The 20,544-nt window shown below is 38.4% G+C and overlaps 1 protein-coding gene across 1 annotated transcript; it reads right to left on the bottom strand.

Annotated features, from left to right (window-relative positions):
* Positions 1-3,432: 3,432 nt before the first annotated feature.
* LOC147868378 (ABC transporter B family member 10-like) lies at positions 3,433-8,868 on the bottom strand. The gene is made up of 11 exons (XM_087318542.1): positions 8,469-8,868; positions 8,311-8,365; positions 8,042-8,217; positions 7,759-7,959; positions 7,409-7,668; positions 6,986-7,296; positions 6,665-6,888; positions 6,050-6,420; positions 5,490-5,905; positions 5,168-5,409; positions 3,433-5,071 (listed from the first exon to the last, which is right to left on the bottom strand). Exons 1-11 carry the CDS (start codon positions 8,733-8,735, stop codon positions 3,800-3,802), a joined length of 3,795 nt encoding a protein of 1,264 aa, XP_087174668.1. The 5' UTR covers positions 8,736-8,868; the 3' UTR covers positions 3,433-3,799.
* Between the last annotated feature and the right edge of the window lie 11,676 nt (positions 8,869-20,544).

Below are 20,544 nucleotides of genomic sequence, written 5' to 3'. Positions count from 1 at the left end.
TATGCTTATGGTTTTTCTTAGAAACAAGGGGGCAGTTGTTATGTTTCCAGGTTCTTAACAGCAGTTTCTTTTGCATGGTTAAAAGTCTAAGTTATGCGTGATAAAGTTGATGTTTGAGTATGTAATACATTGTTTTTTCCATAGGTGTCTTCATTTTTTCTTCTGTATATTTCTGAATACCAACTCTAAATTCTGCTTCTTTGTCTGTGTTCTACCATTTTATGGCTTTCTTTTTCCATAGTGAATAGGTGAATGCATTAGATGAGAAGCCAAAGGTTGCATTGTTTTCACTGCACTAAGAGATCAGACAAAACCATTCCTTATAGAGGTAGTTATGCATAATTAGGCACCAGGTTGGGACTTTAGAGAATGGCTGCATTCCCCAGAATTGTGCGTGGAAAAGTCACACAGCATTGTCTTAAATGTCCTAACTTGTGTCTTTATGATATTTTTCACATATTCTGTGTCTCATAACTACTCTCAAGATCCTAACAGTGAAATAGAGTGATATTAGACCTAACCCACCAACTAAAAATGTGTCGTACACTGTACTCTCCATATTGTTATGCAATAGGTTTTAGTTGCAAGGATATGACTTAAGTATGGCATGGGCTCCATATATGGAGAGGGAAGCTTGGATTGTGACAAAAGAACATTCTTATGGTGATACTTCACCATGGAAAGAAATAAGAGTTTGTCAATTGACAGAAATCTACATACTGTGATATAGGGGTGTTCAACATATACCACCTCATTATGTCATGATAGTGTATGGGTCTAAAACATTTTAGGTGATTCGGTTACTTCTAGATATAAATGGTGGTCAAGACGAAAGAAACTTCTGATATGCATTAGGTAGAACTCCAATTTTGATAATATTAATTATCCTTCCTCAAACAAGTCAATTTAATGCATAAATAAAAAATTGAGGACTTTTTTTCATATGTATTCATTAGCTTCCTCCTTTGGAGTTTTACTTCCATGACAATAACTCCAACCATATTTCTGTAGTGATTTATGTTTGTCCATCATAAAAATATTGACAACACTCAAAATGTGAAGTGTGCTGAAAAATTTGTCCATGATTCCATGACGATCACTATCGTGTGATGTGTCCCTCACACCTTCCTCTCATGTTTTATATTTTAACAAAATATGTTTGAACATGTTCGAATGCATATAAATTAACTATAGAAAATCCAACAATAACCTTTGTTTGAAATATTAGTAAGAAAATGCATTTAATGGAAATTCTATTCAAATACCTTGACTTAATCATTGATGTTTGAGATTGAAAGTTGATTAAGTTGTTGCCATCTTCACATTTGTGAAAGCATTAATGTCTGCATGGAAACATTGGCAATATCACCCGTGCACATGCACGTGCAGATGTCTTTCGACCTTAACTACCTTGGTAGTATCTCAGCATAGGATGGGTCTTATTCTAAAAATGAATTATATATTATTTGTCTACAATTGTATTTACATTTGAGTATGCAATTGATGGGTAGATAACTAATGAGCTTTGACATAAACTTGTGTCTTCTCTTTTGAAGTTGTGTTGTGAATGAATGTTCAATCATTGTTGCAATGCTTTTAGAGTTTTTATCTCAAGAAACAAATAGTGTTCCTTGATATTTCATAGAAATCGGAAAGTTGTGCTTTTTGGTATGGCTCATCATGAGATGAATATTTCGAAACTTAAAATATTGGATTTATTTGTGTGGGTTTCTCGTCCTGAGAATATGAAATTCTAAGTAATGGTTGAATGGAATGGAATGTCACCACAACACTATGTAATTTCGAGTCTTTAAAATATTATAATACATGCACAGCATTTGAGGGTTAATGAAGTATAGCATCATCAATTATATGTTTTGAAATTCATAATTAATCTTCTTTGAGTTTTAATGTGTCTTGTGACAATCATTGCATGTTTGATAGTTAAGTGACATAAATAATAATCAAAATTTTGAAATCAGTGTCTCCCACTTTTTGTATTGGGGATTCGTACCTCCATATGCCATTCAATGATTTACTAGATGATGGTCCAATATGTAGGAGTTTGAACACTCCACTTCATTTCTCAACTCTCGACCAAACAACCTTACCAATTGAGTGCTCTTTCTCCCTCTATACATGTGAAATGGTGACCAGCCCATGTGCTAACACATTAAAATAAGTTATTTATGAACACGCAACTCGCAAATGACAACATTTACATGATGATTACCTAATAATTCACTTGCACATTTATCATCAACTAATCTTTAAATAGAAGAGTGCATTCAACTACTGAATTATGTTAGAAATGATACATCTCTTCACCTCAATAAAAAATGCTGGAAACCATGTCTCATCCATGAATAGACGATCAAGAATCGATGTCAAACCTTCATTGCCATTCGAGAGGCTACCAATACACAATCTGGCCACCATGATATTGCCTTACCAAGAAATCTTTCAACCACGACTAGAGCCATGGCATTCATTTACACATATGAAGCACTCAATTTTGCATTTCAAGTATTGTTGAGTCGTCACAATCTCATATACATTAAATGATCATATCATTGTTGGCTTGTCAAAAGCTCTCATTACAACTTAAATTCATTGAAACATTAAACCTAAATCATATAACAAGGCCTAATTCAACATTCAAATTCCTCAAGTGGTCCCCTTTGTGTGATGATCTAGTTGATTGTTTGTTAAGAACATTAAAAATGCCAGAGCTGAAAACTCATGACAAACTTCCCTCTTATCCAAAGCATGGGTTAACCCAGTTTTCCATACACATCTTGTTTACTCCAAGCCATGTCAGCCTCTCTATTCATGCCAATTGTATGCATGAGATTTCAGTCGACAACTCCAACAAGTTCTTCCTTACTATACATGACTCACAAAGGAGCACAAGCAGATCGCATAAAGTGAGTAGATCAAACTATACACACTTTTCAAGGATCTGAACTCTTTGGCACAATATTCACATAATATGTATGCCAAGGAAGTGTGTTGGCCCATCAATTCTTTCTTTACTGAATGTGGGATAACCTTTTGATTAGACATTGGGTCGTCCAGCTTTTTCATAATATAAATGTAAAAAAGGTGGAAAAGTTAATAGGAAGAAAACCCATGAAAGGGATTGGATTCCCAAGCAAAAAACCTTACTATAAAGGAAACATATCTTTGTTTTTTTACTGAAGGCAAAACTCATTCACCCATAACTGTAACTTGTACCCCATTTCATAAGAGACATAACTCTTAACTTGTACATGCAAAAGACAAAATTGATAGTCTTTGCTGAGCTCTGCTCTTTTTATTATTTCATTCATTGAATGAATGCTCTTTTGCAAATGGAATATAAAAAAAAAACTGACTAGCTATAGTGGAATATGTATGACAAATGAAATTTAGCTCCATCTGGCAGTGAAAGAAAAAAATGACATATACTATTATTTGATCCTTTCTTATGAAATCTGGGCCTTGGCTGACAGGCCATATATAATTTTAAGGTTGTTGGGTTGTAGGTTTAAGGAGTTTAGGTTTGTCAACACATGCTGTACCTAAGCCCTGAACCATGCATGGCATTTGGCAGCCAATTTGCCTAATGAATCAATCATATGCCCAGCAAAGGCAAAACATTATATACTATGTCTTCTGTTATATAGCTCTTTACAAGACCATCCTCTGAATGCTAATAAATCAGTACATAGAGAATGTAGAAGAGTTCCATTTTGAGCTTCTTGCATATGATCAAAAAATCTATATATATATTTATATATGCCTATATCAATCACGATCATCTGGGAGCTTGCCTATGAAGGAAATCTTGTAGGAATTCCTGTTGCATGTCTGCTGAAGGTCGATGTTGAAGTTGTTGTTGAAGGCGGATGAGGCGCAAGTAGTGACCGCCATTCCTTATGAGATCATTATGACTACCTTGTTCAACAATCTTTCCATCATCAAGAACAGCAATTTGATCCACATGTTGTATAGTCGAGAGTCTATGAGCAACCACTATAGTGGTCCTAGACTTCATTAGACTATCCAATGCATCTTGAACTGCCCTTTCAGACTCTGCATCTAGAGCACTAGTTGCCTCATCCAGCAACAGAATAGCTGGATTCTTTAGCACTGCCCTAGCTATAGCCACTCTTTGCTTTTGTCCCCCTGAGAGTTGCACCCCTCTCTCTCCCACATCAGTTGCATATCCATCCGGAAGAGCTGAGATAAAACTATCAGCATTAGCAGCTTTTGCGGCTTCTATTACCTCTGCCTCTGTCGCACCATCTCTACCATAGAGAATATTCTCATACACTGAAGTAGAAAATAATGAGGGCTCTTGTTGAACCAACGCAATGTGCCGCCTTAAGGATCGCAGCCTCATCTGCCGAATGTCTCGACCATCTATCCTTACACTTCCTGAAACAGGATCATAAAACCTAGCTATGAGTGATATGATTGAGCTTTTACCAGACCCACTCATGCCCACCAATGCGAGGCTCTTGCCGCCTCCTACCCTTAAGTTCAAGTTCTCAAAAATAGTGACTTCTGGCCTTGAGGGATACCAAAACTTGACTCGTTTTAGCTCAATAGATCCTTTGATCTCGGACACATCTTCAGCTTTTGGATCATCAGGGTCTATCTCTGTCTTCCTATCAAGGACTTCAAAAACTGACCCTACTGATTGCACACCTGCAATGATATCTGGAGCCAGTAATAACGTCTCGGCAATGCCCAGAGCAGTCACAAGCAGCACCGTGAAGGTCTTCACCATTGGGCCAAAAGATGTATATCCAGACTTGATCAAGTAGGATCCATACCATAAGGTTAATGCATAGGAACAGAACATACAGCATTGCGAGACACCAAATGCAATCCCTGCAATCTGGCCCCTGTAAAAAGAATCCCGAGCTGGAAGCTGCAACTCCTTGCAGAAAAGCTGCAAAATCTTCTCCTCGGCACAGAATGCCGCAACTGTGCGAATGTTACCAACGGCTTCCCCAGCCACCGTATTGGCTCTGAGATATGACTTGCAAACATCCCCACCGAATCCTCTGAGAAATTGACGCTGCAAACCAGACAGTTTTGTTATAAAATTATAATGCATGCATATATATACATACATATGAACTCATGCTTATGGATCTTCTGGGAAGATATCTACCTGAGCAACCGCAGATGACACTATCAAAGGAAATGTAGATATCATAACAAGGGCGATTCTCCATTGGAGCATGAATGCAATGACAAATGCCGTAGTTATCAGTGAAAAGTTGTGAGCAAGTGTGCAGAGAAGGTCTCCTGCTGCAGCTTTGACCATCAATGCATCAGAAGCTAGACGAGATGCAACAAGGCTGCTACTGTTTTTCTCGTCCTCGAACCAACCAACCTCATATCGAAGGATTGCTAAACAAAACATCACCATAAGCCCCTTAACACAACACATAAAGAGAATATAATAGCACAGGATAAGTGAGATTATTAACCTGTGAACATCAAACGCCTCACTCGGAGTGTTACATTCTCCCCCATGACACCAAAGAAATAGTGTTCTGTTACAAAGAACAGAAGAGTGGCAATCCCAGCACACAGAAATAATATGCTAAGCTTCCTTATCTCCTGAGGTAAGTACCCTGGAACAAGAGAGTAAAATGCAATCAAGCCCTCTGTGATTCCAAGCACAAAGAGAGGCATTGATCCACCAGCAGTTATCGCACCCAACATGCCCATCAAGCCATAAGGCCACTCTGGTGAATTGAGTTGCATTAATCTTTTCAAGGATGGTCTCCTATATTGTTTGCGCTCAGAACATGGTTCAGGAAACCCAACAGAATCACAATCCGATGGGGCATTCAAACGGAAACTGAATGCCTTCAAAGTGAGAGATGAGGCACGTGAATGCCTATAGAAAGAGAACAACAATTCTGTTCAGAATTCCATATTTCTAGAATACAGCCCATGAGATCCCTATGAAATCTCACAGATATAAGTAATACCAGATCTTCCGATACTTCTATGAAATAAGAAAGAGTTAAACCAAAGTTACCTGCCCGAACTTGCATAATCCTTTGCAGAACTCAAATCCGCTCCATTGTCATCATGTAAATTGAGCAAGCCAGCATAACATCCTTCTTGAGCGAGTAACTGATCATGTGTACCACTCTCCATAATCTTGCCTTGTTGTACAACTGTTATGATGTCGGCATCCCTTATCGTGGATAGACGGTGAGCAACCATGACTGTTGTACGGCCAATCATAATACGAGCAAGGGCATCCTGAACAAGTTTTTCAGACTCGGAATCCAAAGCACTTGTGGCTTCATCGAGAAGCAAAATGGTAGGATTTTTGAGAACTGCCCTTGCCAGTGCAACACGTTGCTTCTGACCCCCAGATAGCTGTACACCCCTCTCACCGACCTACAAAACTCACATTCACATATTATGATCTAATCGTTTGTTCAAACAGCAGTAACAATTACCATATATCGATAGAAAGTCTAATCTGACCTAGTGTTCATGACCAATAGCCTAAATCAAAGTCACTAACCTAGAAAAGCTAAGGCTACAAAGATCAGTGGTTTGCTAGAGAATGTCATCTACTTTTCCAATGATCTAACACAGACCTCGATCTCTAGGCTATATAATCCACATTGAGTCTCACCTGCGTATCATACTTGGCAGGCAGTTGATTTATGAAATCATGGGCTCCTGATATCCGAGCAGCTTTAACAACATCATCAAAGCTTGAATTCTCCATCCCAAAGAGGATATTGTCTTTGATTGTTGTTGCAAAGAGTGCAGGCTCCTGATTAACAAGGCCGATTCGCGATCGTAACCATTTCAGCTCAAGGCACCGTGTATCATGCCCATCCAGAAGCACTTGACCTTCAATGTTACAAGAAATCAGAATTACATATTTCCAAATCACACTGCAGCAAGTAAGGAAATCCCACGGTGAAAAGGGCATATTCTTGAAACAAACCAGTTAGTGGTTGATAGAATCGCTCGATAAGTGAAATGATGGTGCTTTTGCCTGAGCCGCTTCCACCAACAATCGCAACAAGCTTTCCTGCAGGTATGTTTAGAGAAAAATCCTCAAAAATAACCGCCTCAGGCCGAGATGGGTAGGCAAAGCTTATGTTTTTAAGCTCAATATGGCCCTGTAGGTTATGAATGACATTTCCTCCTCTTGACGTAAACTCTGGGGATCGTTTTATCATCTCAAATATTGTGTATCCAGCAGTTTTACCCTTGCCAAAGGCAGTCAAATTAGGGAATGCTTGGCCAATAGCTCTGCAAAAGAAGGCAAGTGAAAGATCTATCAAGATTAAGGTCACTCTAAATTCAATGTCATAAACAAAAATGCTTCAAAACATAGGTCAGGGAGAGAAAAATCATTGCATACATTCCGCCAACGACTGCATTCAGTATTGTGACAAAAGCAGGACCTCCATGAATGGTTCCTCTCTCAACCATTTTACCAGCGAACCAAAGAAGAAGAGCCCACGTGAAGTATAACAGCAAGTAAACAGTACCCATGCCTAATCCTTTAGCAAGGCCACCTTTGATTCCAAGCTCCACGGTCTTCTGCAAAGCTTCTCCATACATTCGCACCGCCTTATCCTCCCCACCATAAGCATAAACAGAGCGTACTTGGGCAACAACCTAATTCAAACCATGTAACGAAGCTTGAGAACCAGATAAGACACTACTCTAATATCTCAGGAAGGCATCACAGATCCTCTGTACACATACCTGTTCGGCTATCTCGCCTGCTTTTATATATGCACGCTGGCTGTTGGTTGTCATATCTATCATGGCAAATGAGTAAACACCACCAGCTATGGCTATCAGAGGAACAACAGCTAGGGTCAACAAAGTGAGCTCCCATGATAAAGTGAAGCTAACTGCTAGCCCAGCAGCAAAGCGAGCTATGTTATGCATAAAATTGCCCACCTGCACAGATCATTCGCTCTCAAACCTAACACATTCTGAGAATTCATGTTGGGGAAACAATGAAACTGTGAGAGATACTAACCTTCTCCCCAATGGCATCTTGAACAAGAACAGTGTCGCTAGATATACCCACAACTATTTCTCCTGTGGTGGAATCGGTGTCATAGAATCCAATGTCTTGGCTGAGGAGTGCTCGTAAGTACTTGACACGAATTGTCGAGGATTGGCGCTCTCCAGTGAACGTCCAACAAAAGACCTCTACGAAAAACAGAATAGTATCAGATTCCGATACTTCCATTAGTGTATGAGTATACCAAAGCTTCAGTTTTTCTTTTCTCCCTGCATACTTACCAAGCCATGCCGCCACCAGGGTCACAATCCCCACATAGACGCAATCAAGACAATACTGCACCCATAAATCAAAGCATTGATTTAAATGTGAGCAGCACTTAAGGCAAGAGATATCCTACAACATGAGATGTTGAAATCTACAAGAACATAAAGAGCACCTTAGAAGCGTCTTGATATAGGCGAGAGGGATCAAAGAAGTAAAGGCCTATGGAATCGACAATGTTGCCGAACAAGTAGACAGCAAGAGGCAGAGCAGCTCCATGAAGGCAAGCACCTATTGTTCCACCCAACATTAATAGGTAGTCCATGCGTGTGGCGAAGGAGAACAGTTTAAAATAAGAGACTGTCGGTAGTCGGGCAGGCTTGGTATCATTCCTGATCTCTGTTGGGAGTGTTTCCTCTTCTGTTACCCTTGATCTAGCCATGGCTCCTGTTTCTTGGAACCTTCTTCTTCGTCTGTGCCGCTACTAAGACACTAGTACATCAAAGCATCCCATGCTTGAGGCCCCTGATTACTTTTAATTATTAGCGTGATCGGGGGTTAAATCATGCTAACTTCTTAAGCAATGCTTATTAAAGTAACCGTTACTGTGTGCCAAAAGTGTGTGATCGGGGGGGGGGGGGGGGGGGGGGTTAAGTCATGCTAATCTCCTTGGCATCGAAATGTACATTAAACAATTATTTGACCTGAAGCATGCAAAACAGACAAATAGATGTCTATTGATGCTCCTTACAAACGGCCGATCATCACATGAAAGGCATGCTATGCTGTCCCAAGGGGGGGGCTGCTCTCAAATCCAGCAGCCTTGAGCATAGCAGATTTCCTGTATAACATATACGGTTTTTCTAGAATTAGGTTTCTGCAAGAGCAAAGCATAGTAGTGGGGCAGTGCTGTAGCAGAGTCACTAGGGAATTGAAAGCGTCTCTACAGGGGGGGGAGAGTTGTTGTAAAAGTTGGTTGAAACTTTCTTCTGCAAGGAGGCAAAAGGACAGCTGAAGGGACTAGCGGTAGTGGTAGTGGTAGTAGTAATGTGGAGAAGAGAAGGGAGGGTGGGGGAGAAGGGTGGTATTGCAGACAGACAGAGAGAGAGAGAGAGAGAGAGAGAGATGGAGGAGGAGCAGAGGAGAGGAATAAAGGAAGGTTTAATGGAGAGCTGGTAGGTTTTTCGGGGCTACATTGAAGTTTGGGGAGGAGAGAAAAACAGAGGAGATTAATAACAGATACATGATGATGGCCATGCTGTGTAGGTGGAGGTGGAGGTGGAGGTGTGTGTAGAGATAGACAGACAGACAGACAGACAGAGACGCACCAACGCAGGCGGTTTTACGGGGAAGAAGGATTTTGGGATGGATGAGCAGGATTCAGGAAACGGGAGATGGCCGAGAAATAAATGATAATATGACAACGACAACTGCGCCTTTCAAATTGGAGGAGAGAGACACGATTTGTGTTTGGTTTGGATTTGATTTTGATTTACATACATACACATACATACATACATACATACATAATGGAAGTCACGGCGGCGCGGGTCGGTAGAGAGATTTACCGGCAGTTAGTTATGGATGTATATCATGTACATAATTTGTATATGTAAGTTATGGTACATATTTATTATGTAGGGAGGGATGGAAGCGAGAGACGTTTTGGCCCCCGCGTCCGTGGACGGAGCGAGGAGAGAAGAGTAGCGGTTTCCCGGCGAGGTCTGCCAAAACAGCTGTAGGTGGGGAGCATTAAATGCGGAGAGAAGAAAGGGACCCCCAAAAAGGGGAGCTAGCGAGAGAGAAAGAGAGAGAGAGTAGGTGTGTGTGTGTGTGTGAGGACTAAATACAGCACCAACAAAAAAGCAGAGATGCAGCAGCAGCAGAAATTAAAGCGCCCCATTTAACGCACCTACTCCTACCCCCATCACCAGAAGAAAGAAAGAAGAAGAAAAAGTGGCGGCAGTAGAAGAAGCAGAGGAGGAGAAGGATATGGCCGCCGCCGCCTTCTTCTAGCCCCATGACCATCCATCCATTGCCTCCTCTAACGTCCGGCACCTGCAAATCCGCCTGCCCCGGCCAATTTAGCGGGACTCCAACCAGCGCTACTACATTTAGGGGGGGGGGGATGGATTTTTTGGTAACACTAAATCAAGCGCAGAGTTTTATGTTGTGTGTGCGTGTGTGTGTGTGTAACTAAATTAACGCCCCCGTTCTGGTGGCCTCCGACGTTATCGTATGATTTTATTTTATTTTATTTTCCCAGCTTACCTAACTAACCCCTCTCCAAACTGCCCCCTCTCTCTTCCCTCCACCCCCATTATTATATTGGCTTCACGGCGGACCGACACGTGCACGGCCATCGCAGCTCCCATAAGAACAAGAAGAAGAAGAAGAAAAGAAGAAACGTTTGGCTCGTTCCTCCCTTCCCTGTTTCATTCTCGCACGCACCTTCTGTACCCCTGGGCCCTTTGGCCACACATGCCCTGCGTCTCTCTCTCTCTCTCTCTCTCTCTCTCTCTCTCTCTCATTTATCTGCTCCTTTCCACTACATATATTCATTCATACAAAACAAAACAAAATAAAAGAGCCTCCATGATTTCTCTAATCATCCCTCATGTACCCACACCTCAACATAACATCGAAACTGAGCTCGCATCATCGTCATATCATGCGTGTATGCACTTACTTGTGTCACGAACATCATGTCGACGTTGCATGTAAGTGTCATCACTCAGAACAACACAATAGTGGCACAAGCCTACACCACGTCGAGTCCGAAGTTCCACCTACCCCTACCCCTACCCCTAGGTGTTTTTTATGTATGTAATTCATTAATATATGCATGTTATGATGACCCACAATCCTCATCACACTCCCCATCTAAACTACGCAAATCATCGATCATCAATATATGTGAATTATGCCATACTCCCTCTCTTGCATGGAAAACATAATATCCATATCCATATTTATGTTTGATCCGTTGGACTCGAAATAAACACATATGTAGGTCTCGTTTTCATGCATGTTCATATATATCGAAGACAATAATGTTTTATGTTGTTGGTTCCAACCTCCGGATCATAGTCAACATTGATGTATAAAACTAGTTCAATTTCTTAATCATCAATGTAATATGAGACATGTTTTTATATTCTGGTTATGCCTAGTTGTCAACACCTTTCTCTAAAGGACTTCGAGGCAATCCGATAAGGGACCACAAAGCACCCCCATCTAGTAATCACATCGCAATCATGGGAGGCCAACACACACACACACACACACATTACATACTTAAAGGCCAAAATGCCATACGATACCTAGATATTATATCTTGGAACGTTTGTCTCCAGTCGTTGAGAACGATAAAACAAAATAAATATGAGTATATGGCACCAAAGTATATCTAGCTAGCTATGCTCTAAAAAGAAAATGGAATTGAATTTGTGGTGAATTATTAGTAATGACACTGTGAACTTAGGAAAATGATACACTAGGTGAGGTAAGGAACAAAAACTCCCTATTGTAATAAGAGGAGTCGTTTCCAATCGACAATATAAATATAGGAGTTTTGTGTTTGGTGACAATTGAATTGCCGAGTATGATTGTTCAAGTATTGGGTTAGAAACTCACTATGGCATTCCATAATAAGGAGATCCATCACATAGCCCATCAAATAATCAAGGGTCACTAAGGATGACTTATTCTTGTTTGTTCTGACTTGAGAGGTGGTAAAGTAACGTGCACAAGTATTGTTTGTGCATACTTGGTAGCCGAAAGATGTTTCCTGACGTGCTTTGGAAGGAGGCATTAGGTTTCATTCTACGAGTCATATAGAATTTATAGTTACAATTGACATTGACTTACAAATGTTAATGGGTATACGCTAATGTGATTATGTGCTTGCACATTTGTATGCAAAGTTAGTTATAAGGTGATATTACAAATGTCAAGGCTATAATGACACTGCCTAGTTGAAAGGAGTTTATCCATGAGAATTTGCAAAGCAAGGTGCAATTGGGTAACATCAAAAAGTTCACAAATGCATGTACAACAATACATGCTCGTTCAAAACATGATGATGGAACTATGTATGGGTTGATAATCCACGAAGTTAAGGATATATAGCGAGGGTAATTTTCTGCCTCGACATTAAAGAAGAGAAGGAATTTTAAAAGCTAAATAGTAAATAGGCAAATCCAACAAACTAGCATACTTCTTGATTTATATTTCCTTGAATGTCTCTTATTTTATCATGTTAAATAGAAAGAACGAAGCATCGCCTTTTAGAGAGTAAGATTGCTAACAAACATTTTACTATGAGTGATATAGAAAAACTCATTTCTATGAGGGGGAATATCAAAATTGCACCTTATATGATGAGCCACAATTAAAATGAACCACATTAGGGTAATACAAAAAGATACTCTTAGTTTGAGAATAAAATTACTTGGTCATGGTTCAATAGGTTATCTAATTATTGATTGTGTTGGTATGTAGGCACAATCATTGTCGCTCACACGCTATTTTGTTTTTTAATTGTTTTCTACGTTAACCCATGCACTTGGATCAAAATCTCATGAAGGCAATAAAAATGCCACATGTCACTACAAAATGAATGTCTGGCCTCATGGTCTATGGCGACCAACCTCACCAACTAAACTAATCTCTCTCTCTCTCTCTCTTTGTCTCGTATTTTCATGTTTAACGTAACTCTACAATATTTCTCTATAGATCAAATCCCAATTCAATTGTGGATTGTATGTTAATTACTAAAACTCCTGACCATTCAGAGTAATTTATCACTTCATGCAAATTATCTTAGAAATGTTTCACTTCGGTTTTATGGCTCATATTTGGCCACCATGGATGATAAAAAAATCTAGGGAAAAGTACCAGGATACCCCTGGAAGTTCGTCTATTTACCAGAATGCCCCTGGAAGTTCCAAATTTACCAAACTTCCAGGGGCATTCTGGTAAATAGACGAATTTCCAGGAGTATCCTGGTACTTTTCCCTAAAATCTATTTTTATGTACCCATAAACATGTATTCATCTTTCTATCTGTATTAAAAGGTTGTTGTTTATGCATCAAAATGTCCATAACATCAACAAACATTAGTCTCATCATCATAATTAATGTCATTAAACTTTGTGATAGAGAGAGTTCAAAAAGTCTACTTTACTTTTTTACTAGGGGGTAAGAAATGATACCTTTGAACATGACCACATTCATTTACAACAAATAACTAGTTTGTTCATGGAAAACAAAATCATGTTACTATGTGTTGTCTATATCAACTTGCAAATTTAAGCATTTTAGGATAGAACCACAACCATGCTTTGAGGTATGCTACCAAATTAATTTTTTTCAAAACAAATTATCCTTCCATTTGTTATAAAGAACTGTTACATTATACAAAGTATTTTTTGCCAACCTCGCCTTGTGTACACAAGGGGCGAGGAAACAAATCTATGTACTCCAACATAGAGAAAACAGTCCAGCAATTACAATCTATTCCCTAGACACATTACAAGGTATCCATATCTATAGGCAACAACAAAAGTAGCTCTATTTGGAAACAAACCATCTCCGGTCATAGTTATGAGCCATTCAATAGTTCTTCAACATGTACATCTCGGATTTGAAGGCGATCAACTACGTTCTTTGGTTTTTGAAGAGAACTACTTTCCACATTCGTAGCTGTAAAGTCAACAACTATGCTTCATCTTTCCCCATCAACCATCTTGACGGATTACCACCAATTTGGTGTACATATAATAACAAATTAAGTCAAGTTTCCTCCTCTCCTAGTGAGCTTATTCTTCGACCCCCACACCATCATCACTTGTCCTTATCAAAGAAACATAAAAACTGATTCGTTCATCAACCATCTCGCTAAATACCACAAAATTCCTGCACATAAACAATAAAATCTGTCTAAATTCCTCATCTCCTCGTGAGAATGTGCTTTGACCTCCACACCATCATCACTCATCCTTATCCAAAACATAAATTCTACATCATTAAGTCCACATCATCCATCTCGCTGAATACCACCAAAATCTTGCACATACAACAATACATGAGACTTTTTTCCTCATCCCCTCATGAGAGTATGCTACCAAAATTACCTCTCCAAAAACCTACAAACTTGAAAGAGCTTATTGAACAGGAGAAGGGGGGGTACCTCTTTCCATTCTACTTGATATGCATACTAACACAATCTCATATATCGTAGGCTCTCGAGTGTGCAACTCATTTTAGTTTTTTTAAAGAAAAAGATACTTCCCATTAGGAAGGTAGAATGTCTTTACACTCCAATATGTACAACGAAAATGTCATCTTCAAGCATATTATCCCAATATTAGTTTTATAAGGCTTATGAGATTGTCAACTCCTTACCCCATCCTGTGTCTCAACAATTGCAATCTCTATTGTCTATGTACATTGCTCTATTACATCCTCCTACATTTTCTCTTAATCTCCCTACTACATCATCATCTACACAGGGACCCTATGTTGCTTGTTATTGGATTCCACTATACTAAATTTCGAAACCGCACTATACGACTGTGTTGTGCCACCTTGTTCATCCATGATCTCTTAACTAAAAACATTTATTTGAAATACCAAACATTACATGCAAAAGCACAATGTGATTTACTATAGTTGAACATCTATTTCTAACACTTTGTAATCAAATAATTCATATCCTACAAATTCACATATTCCCTTCTCATTTGCTTTCACTTTAATTTTTCCACATTTATTTTCCCTTGAGAAACTTTTACAAAGGTGATACTTTATTGACATCACAACAAACAAGAATAGCAAAGGCGTCAAGTTCACTTCCCTTTTGCTTTTACAAAGCAGAATTCTCATCTTCAGTTTTGATGCATAGAATCCCCAACAATGCTTCCATGTTTGGTTCTTAATAAAAACATGTTCAAACAAACTTTCATTTTCCAAGGATTTGAGCATATATTTGTCATGTAAATTATGTATAGCATGCACCATTGTAGGTGAATTTGTTAACTAGTATATGTAGATACATTGGAAAAATGTTAAAGAGAATTTACTACATTTTGTATAATTACCTAACTCGTATAAGTTTGTTGACTTTACGTCAAATTGACCGTGTACACTACAATACCCTATGATAGCCACCATAATTTAAATCTGAGCTCGTTGTCGGGTTAGCTTTACAAAACATTTGTGATAAGAAAGAAATCCTGAAAGTTATTGGATATCACTTTCTTAATAGTTCTACTATATATCTTTATTATAAAATCTCACAAATATTGTATGTTTGCCTAGATTCATGGCATCTAAAGGTATGGTGATACAAGAGTGCCACTACTTTATTTTATATAGATTACATATATCACAATCAATATGTACATTTATATCTTCCAAAATTAGACATTTAGACATTCGATGTATCTAATAACTCAAACCTTAGAAGTATAGTCATTTATTGTTAAAATAAGCTTGTGCTTGTTAAAATTTTGGCCATGTGTAGACGACATGTGTTCATTGGGTACAAACCTACCTTGTTGGGTAAGCTTTATTTGATAGCCCTTAAACCGCGTGCTCGAAACCCCATCTATCTCATTGTTTATCTAGATAACCTAGGGTATAAAGGTTTTGAAACCTTTACAAACTCTCTACTTTTTTCTTTTTATTTTTTATTTTCCAAAAAATGCAAACTCTCTACTTTGAGTTGTTGTAGATAGTAATTGTATTGATTACATAATATAGAGCTAAAGTAGATAGGGGTGAATGTCAAGAGAACCCCATCTAATTCCCCATAGTATCATCCCGTGTCACTCAATTCCTCTAGACGGGACCTTCTATGTCATGTTGCCTCACAATCAATGGGAATGACATACATGACTTTCTATAAACCTAAAAACATTTAGCTAGCCTAAAAGTCACACAAACAATGAGAATTGCCATACCAATATAGCTTTTAAGCATTGAACGTGTCTTAAACTCCATACCAAGCATAAAAAAACTCAAATAGTTATGCTCAAATCTAAAGGACCAAAGAAACTCAAATAGAAATTGAGATTACATGTGGGGCAACCCAACCTCACCTTGAGCAAACACTCATTGTAAATAGAATTTTGATTTACGATTAGAGAAGCCCATATCCTCTATGCACATGTCCAATTTGATATTGCTATTAGACAACTAATAAACCTATGGCGACTACATATGTTTCTCTATGATTGTACAAAAATAATGCATGCCACAATTACTACACATGTTGATTGAAGTGGGTAGGAGGGTTATATTTTATTGTATAGAATTTTTGTAGCCTTTGGGCATCTTTTCATTAATACCAAGGTGAATCTTGACTTTTAAAAAATAATAAAAATAATGCATGCCTCAACAACATTCATTCATTACAAACCAACTACTATATCGACTCTAGCTCCAACTCTCATCAAAGTGTACTGAGGTTTCTAATCAATATCAAGCAAAAAGAAAGTTGTTTGACATTCACAAACCATTCAGAGCTTCTTGAAATTTGACAAACATGACCAGTCAAGATCCTTGCATATAAGACCACTTTCAAGAAAAAATGTTTAAAATGTAGATGCTCAAGCATAAAATGGTGGTAACGAAGTTAATGTTCCCCAAGAAGGCAACATCACGAGGGACGCAGTTGATGTTATATATGATATGCATGATGACGACAATGATGTCTATGATGGTTGTGCATGTTTTAGGCTATGGTCGTACTTCCATATGTTTCATATTGGTTCTATATTTATGATAAAACATGTGTCATCTTTTAAGACAACATCGACGTTCGGTTGCGTAGTATCATATGCTTCATTGGCATGGACATTGACATTAACATAACCAAAACATTGTAATAAGGAGATATAAATAGATATTATTATTTTACTTGTAGGTCAAATGTGACCATGGTACCAAAACTATATCATTTTTCCATAGTATTCATGAAATGAATAAAGACTCTCAATGTGCAAGAATTCTATTGATAAATGTTGCAAATAAGAGTGCACATTGTGTTTTTGAGAGGAGCCTATGGAAAGCAAACTCGAATGTGGTCAAATGCAATACATTGTATCAAAGTGCGGTCTTGTTCAAGGCAAAATATGCATGGTTGATGGGGTCCCAGTCTCCTTACCTTCGGCCTAATGCTCCATCTCACGTTGAAGAGAATGCGGGCTAAGCCATAATGATGCAACATTGTAAATGTTGGACAATAAATGGGCTCCAGTGTGTATCAATGAATGCAGTTTCCTCGTTTTAAGAAGAAGACAATCTTGTAGTTTGGTGCAACATATGCAATGTAATGTGTGAACCATGAGCTTCTACAACATTCCCAAGTTGTTAAACATCGATGTTGTATAAAAGCCTCATTAATGGAGGAATATGTTGATGCATCATGAAGCGAATGTGCTGGATCCCATTTTCCTAACCATTTCTTCATATACTGCATTCATTTGGAACACACAAATTTGCTTCTACATGTTATTTGAATTTTTTTTCCCATGTGATCGTAGCAAGTCAATGTGAGGTTTTTGTTTGAACCTCACATGCATGTACTTAATTACCATTTCAATGAATTCTAAGAAAAGAAATACTTCTAAATATTTTCAAACTCTTTCAAAGACAGGTAGAGTGTATGCCATTCCATCCAGTGTTATTCAACGTTTAATAATTAATACATTACTATTTCCGAGGGGGAGAGAGGGGGGAGGGGGGGGGGGGGGGTAGAATGTAAAACCTAAGAAAGGGTCTTGTGTTTCCATAATGGGAAAGGGGACTGAGACCAAAGAACTTGAACATAAGTGGAGAATAGAAGAAGCCAATCTTTTTGGTTAGTCCCCACTACTTATTCAGTCCCGTACCTCTTCTTCCTCCATCACATACACACACAACACACGTGCACACACACACACACACACACACACAAGATTAATGTTAAGCTCATTACTCTAAGCCTTAGGCTAATAGCTCGTATTATGTATATTACTCAATTAATTATTGTGATAGAAGATAGTAGTGTTTTTCTTTGCAATTTACGTCATGCTTAGTAGCAAAGATGTGCATTTATTTCTACTTGTGTTACTAATAACAGAGTAGACAATGACCTACCCTTACACTTCAACTTAGTGAGAACTGAAATTAAGACATGTGGTCAATGTAACTACTAACCTTGAATTGACGTATCTAGGCATTTTTGCCGAGGACATGGCCATCATTTGAAGCTTTTGGTCAGATTTATCCTAAACTCTAAAATAAAGCGGCCCAAGTTTGTGAAAGTGAATCAACATGCACGAAGAGAAGGACACGATTGACAACTCCTTTCAAATGGCAAACAGGTTGCTTTATGCCATTCTGTCACTAAAATACATTTTACTATTTTTGTTGTTCTTAGTTAAAATTTCCCCTAATGACAATTTTTCTGTAATTTCCCTAGTCACAAAGACTCTTCACCAAACAAGTGTAATAAATACATGACAATACTTGAGGGACTTGATGTTCCTTTGGAGAATTAACCATTTGGTATGTGGAGCTGAGAAGTTGACACATGCACCCTTCACATTGAGGACTCATCCACCTTATGATCCATACAAATAAGAATGTCATGGGAGAGAACCCAACCATCGATAGAGAGGCCCAGTTTTGAGCCAAAGCCTGAGTTCTTGATGGTGATTCAAGAAGTTTGGGGCATGAAAATTGAGGATATGAGACTCCCCTCAATTGTAATTGGGAAATGACTTCTGTTGAACAATGTGCATTGTGTGCTTGACCAAATGAAGAGTCAATTGTCAATTGGATGACGTCGAATACTAGATGGTATTTTCCAAGTGGACCTCCAAGATTATGAAGTGAATTTTTCAATAGCCCAAGAAAGTGCCACACTAGAACCACGTGAAAATATGCGATTTTGAAGTATATGACATGTGCCTAAGGATTTGTCAATAAATTAGATCCATGATCAAGAAAATTTGTCTTAACCAAATATGTCATCGATGGCAAATTCAGATACGAAATGTAGGATCTTAGTAAAAGCAACATGAGGCTATTACCTCCTCGTGTTGTAGTGATTGAGGACTATATATCTTCGTAATACAATGCAAACACTTCATACCCTCACTCATGTCACCAACCTAACACATCTACCAGATGAGATTGACATATCAATGTTTCGTATTGATGAACATCTCCTTATCGATACCGTGGTATCTTCAAATAATGCAAAATAACTCGAGAACATCAAATATCTAGTCGAAACTATTGATAAACATTTTTTAGCAATTGAGGGTCCAAAGCTTTGATAACATGCATTCTAATTAATTACTCACTTACTTCTTAAAAGAGTTCCGCCTTTATTATTTAGTAAACTTTTGAGTTCTACGTCAAGGTTTATATCACCATGGTTTTAAACTAGCATCATAAACTTCATTTCCATTGACACAATCAATTGCAATGTAGTGAAGATGCTGGCTCTCTCGATTGTCCAATGTCCTAGTCAAAGTCTTTCAACTCATTTTAAGCATCATTTTGCGTACCCCACTACCATTATTCTGGCCTTGAATTGTTTTGATCATAATAGGCATGATATCTTATATATTACCATATATACACCTTTGATGGTCAATACAAATTTCTTACTTCTTTCTCTTAGTATCCCAATAGTTACCGTCAATCATTCTACTTTCTCTTAGTGTAGATTTGGCCAAGGGCATATATTGGAAATATATTAATATATTGTACACCCAGGGGAAAACGCGTCCCTTATCACAACCAAAGGTGTTGCACGTTTATTTACATATGTCAGGAAAATAGGTTTCGGGAAATACTCAACAAGTGTGTCAACCACCGGCACAAGCATCCAAGCGAGGGTATTCTAATGCTAAAATGGAGAGACTTGAGCTTAAAAGAAGGTGACCCAAGTCCCCGAGGGGAACAAAACCGATGAGACGAACGCATTTAGAGGCACCCTGAGTACCTGAAGGGAACATATGAACGCAGGTGAATAAATTTGAAGGAGACCTAAATTTATTGATTGGTGTGGCACTACCAAGTGTGGAAGAGACGATCAATTAAGTGTATTATTATTATTACTAATTTACTACTATTACTATAGTCTCTTATTATTATTGTTATTATTAGATTTTAAGGTAGAAAACAAGCGCACCGATCGGAGGTTTTGGAGGTTTTTGTTTGGGTAGATCACTATATATATGTGTGTG

The sequence above is a fragment of the Azolla caroliniana genome, unplaced genomic scaffold (assembly GCF_043228905.1).
Source record: "Azolla caroliniana isolate FFs.n. ecotype wild unplaced genomic scaffold, voAzoCaro1.0.p SCAF_1, whole genome shotgun sequence".
NCBI lineage: Eukaryota > Viridiplantae > Streptophyta > Polypodiopsida > Salviniales > Salviniaceae > Azolla > Azolla caroliniana.
This window is presented reverse-complemented; position numbering and strand designations above follow the sequence as displayed.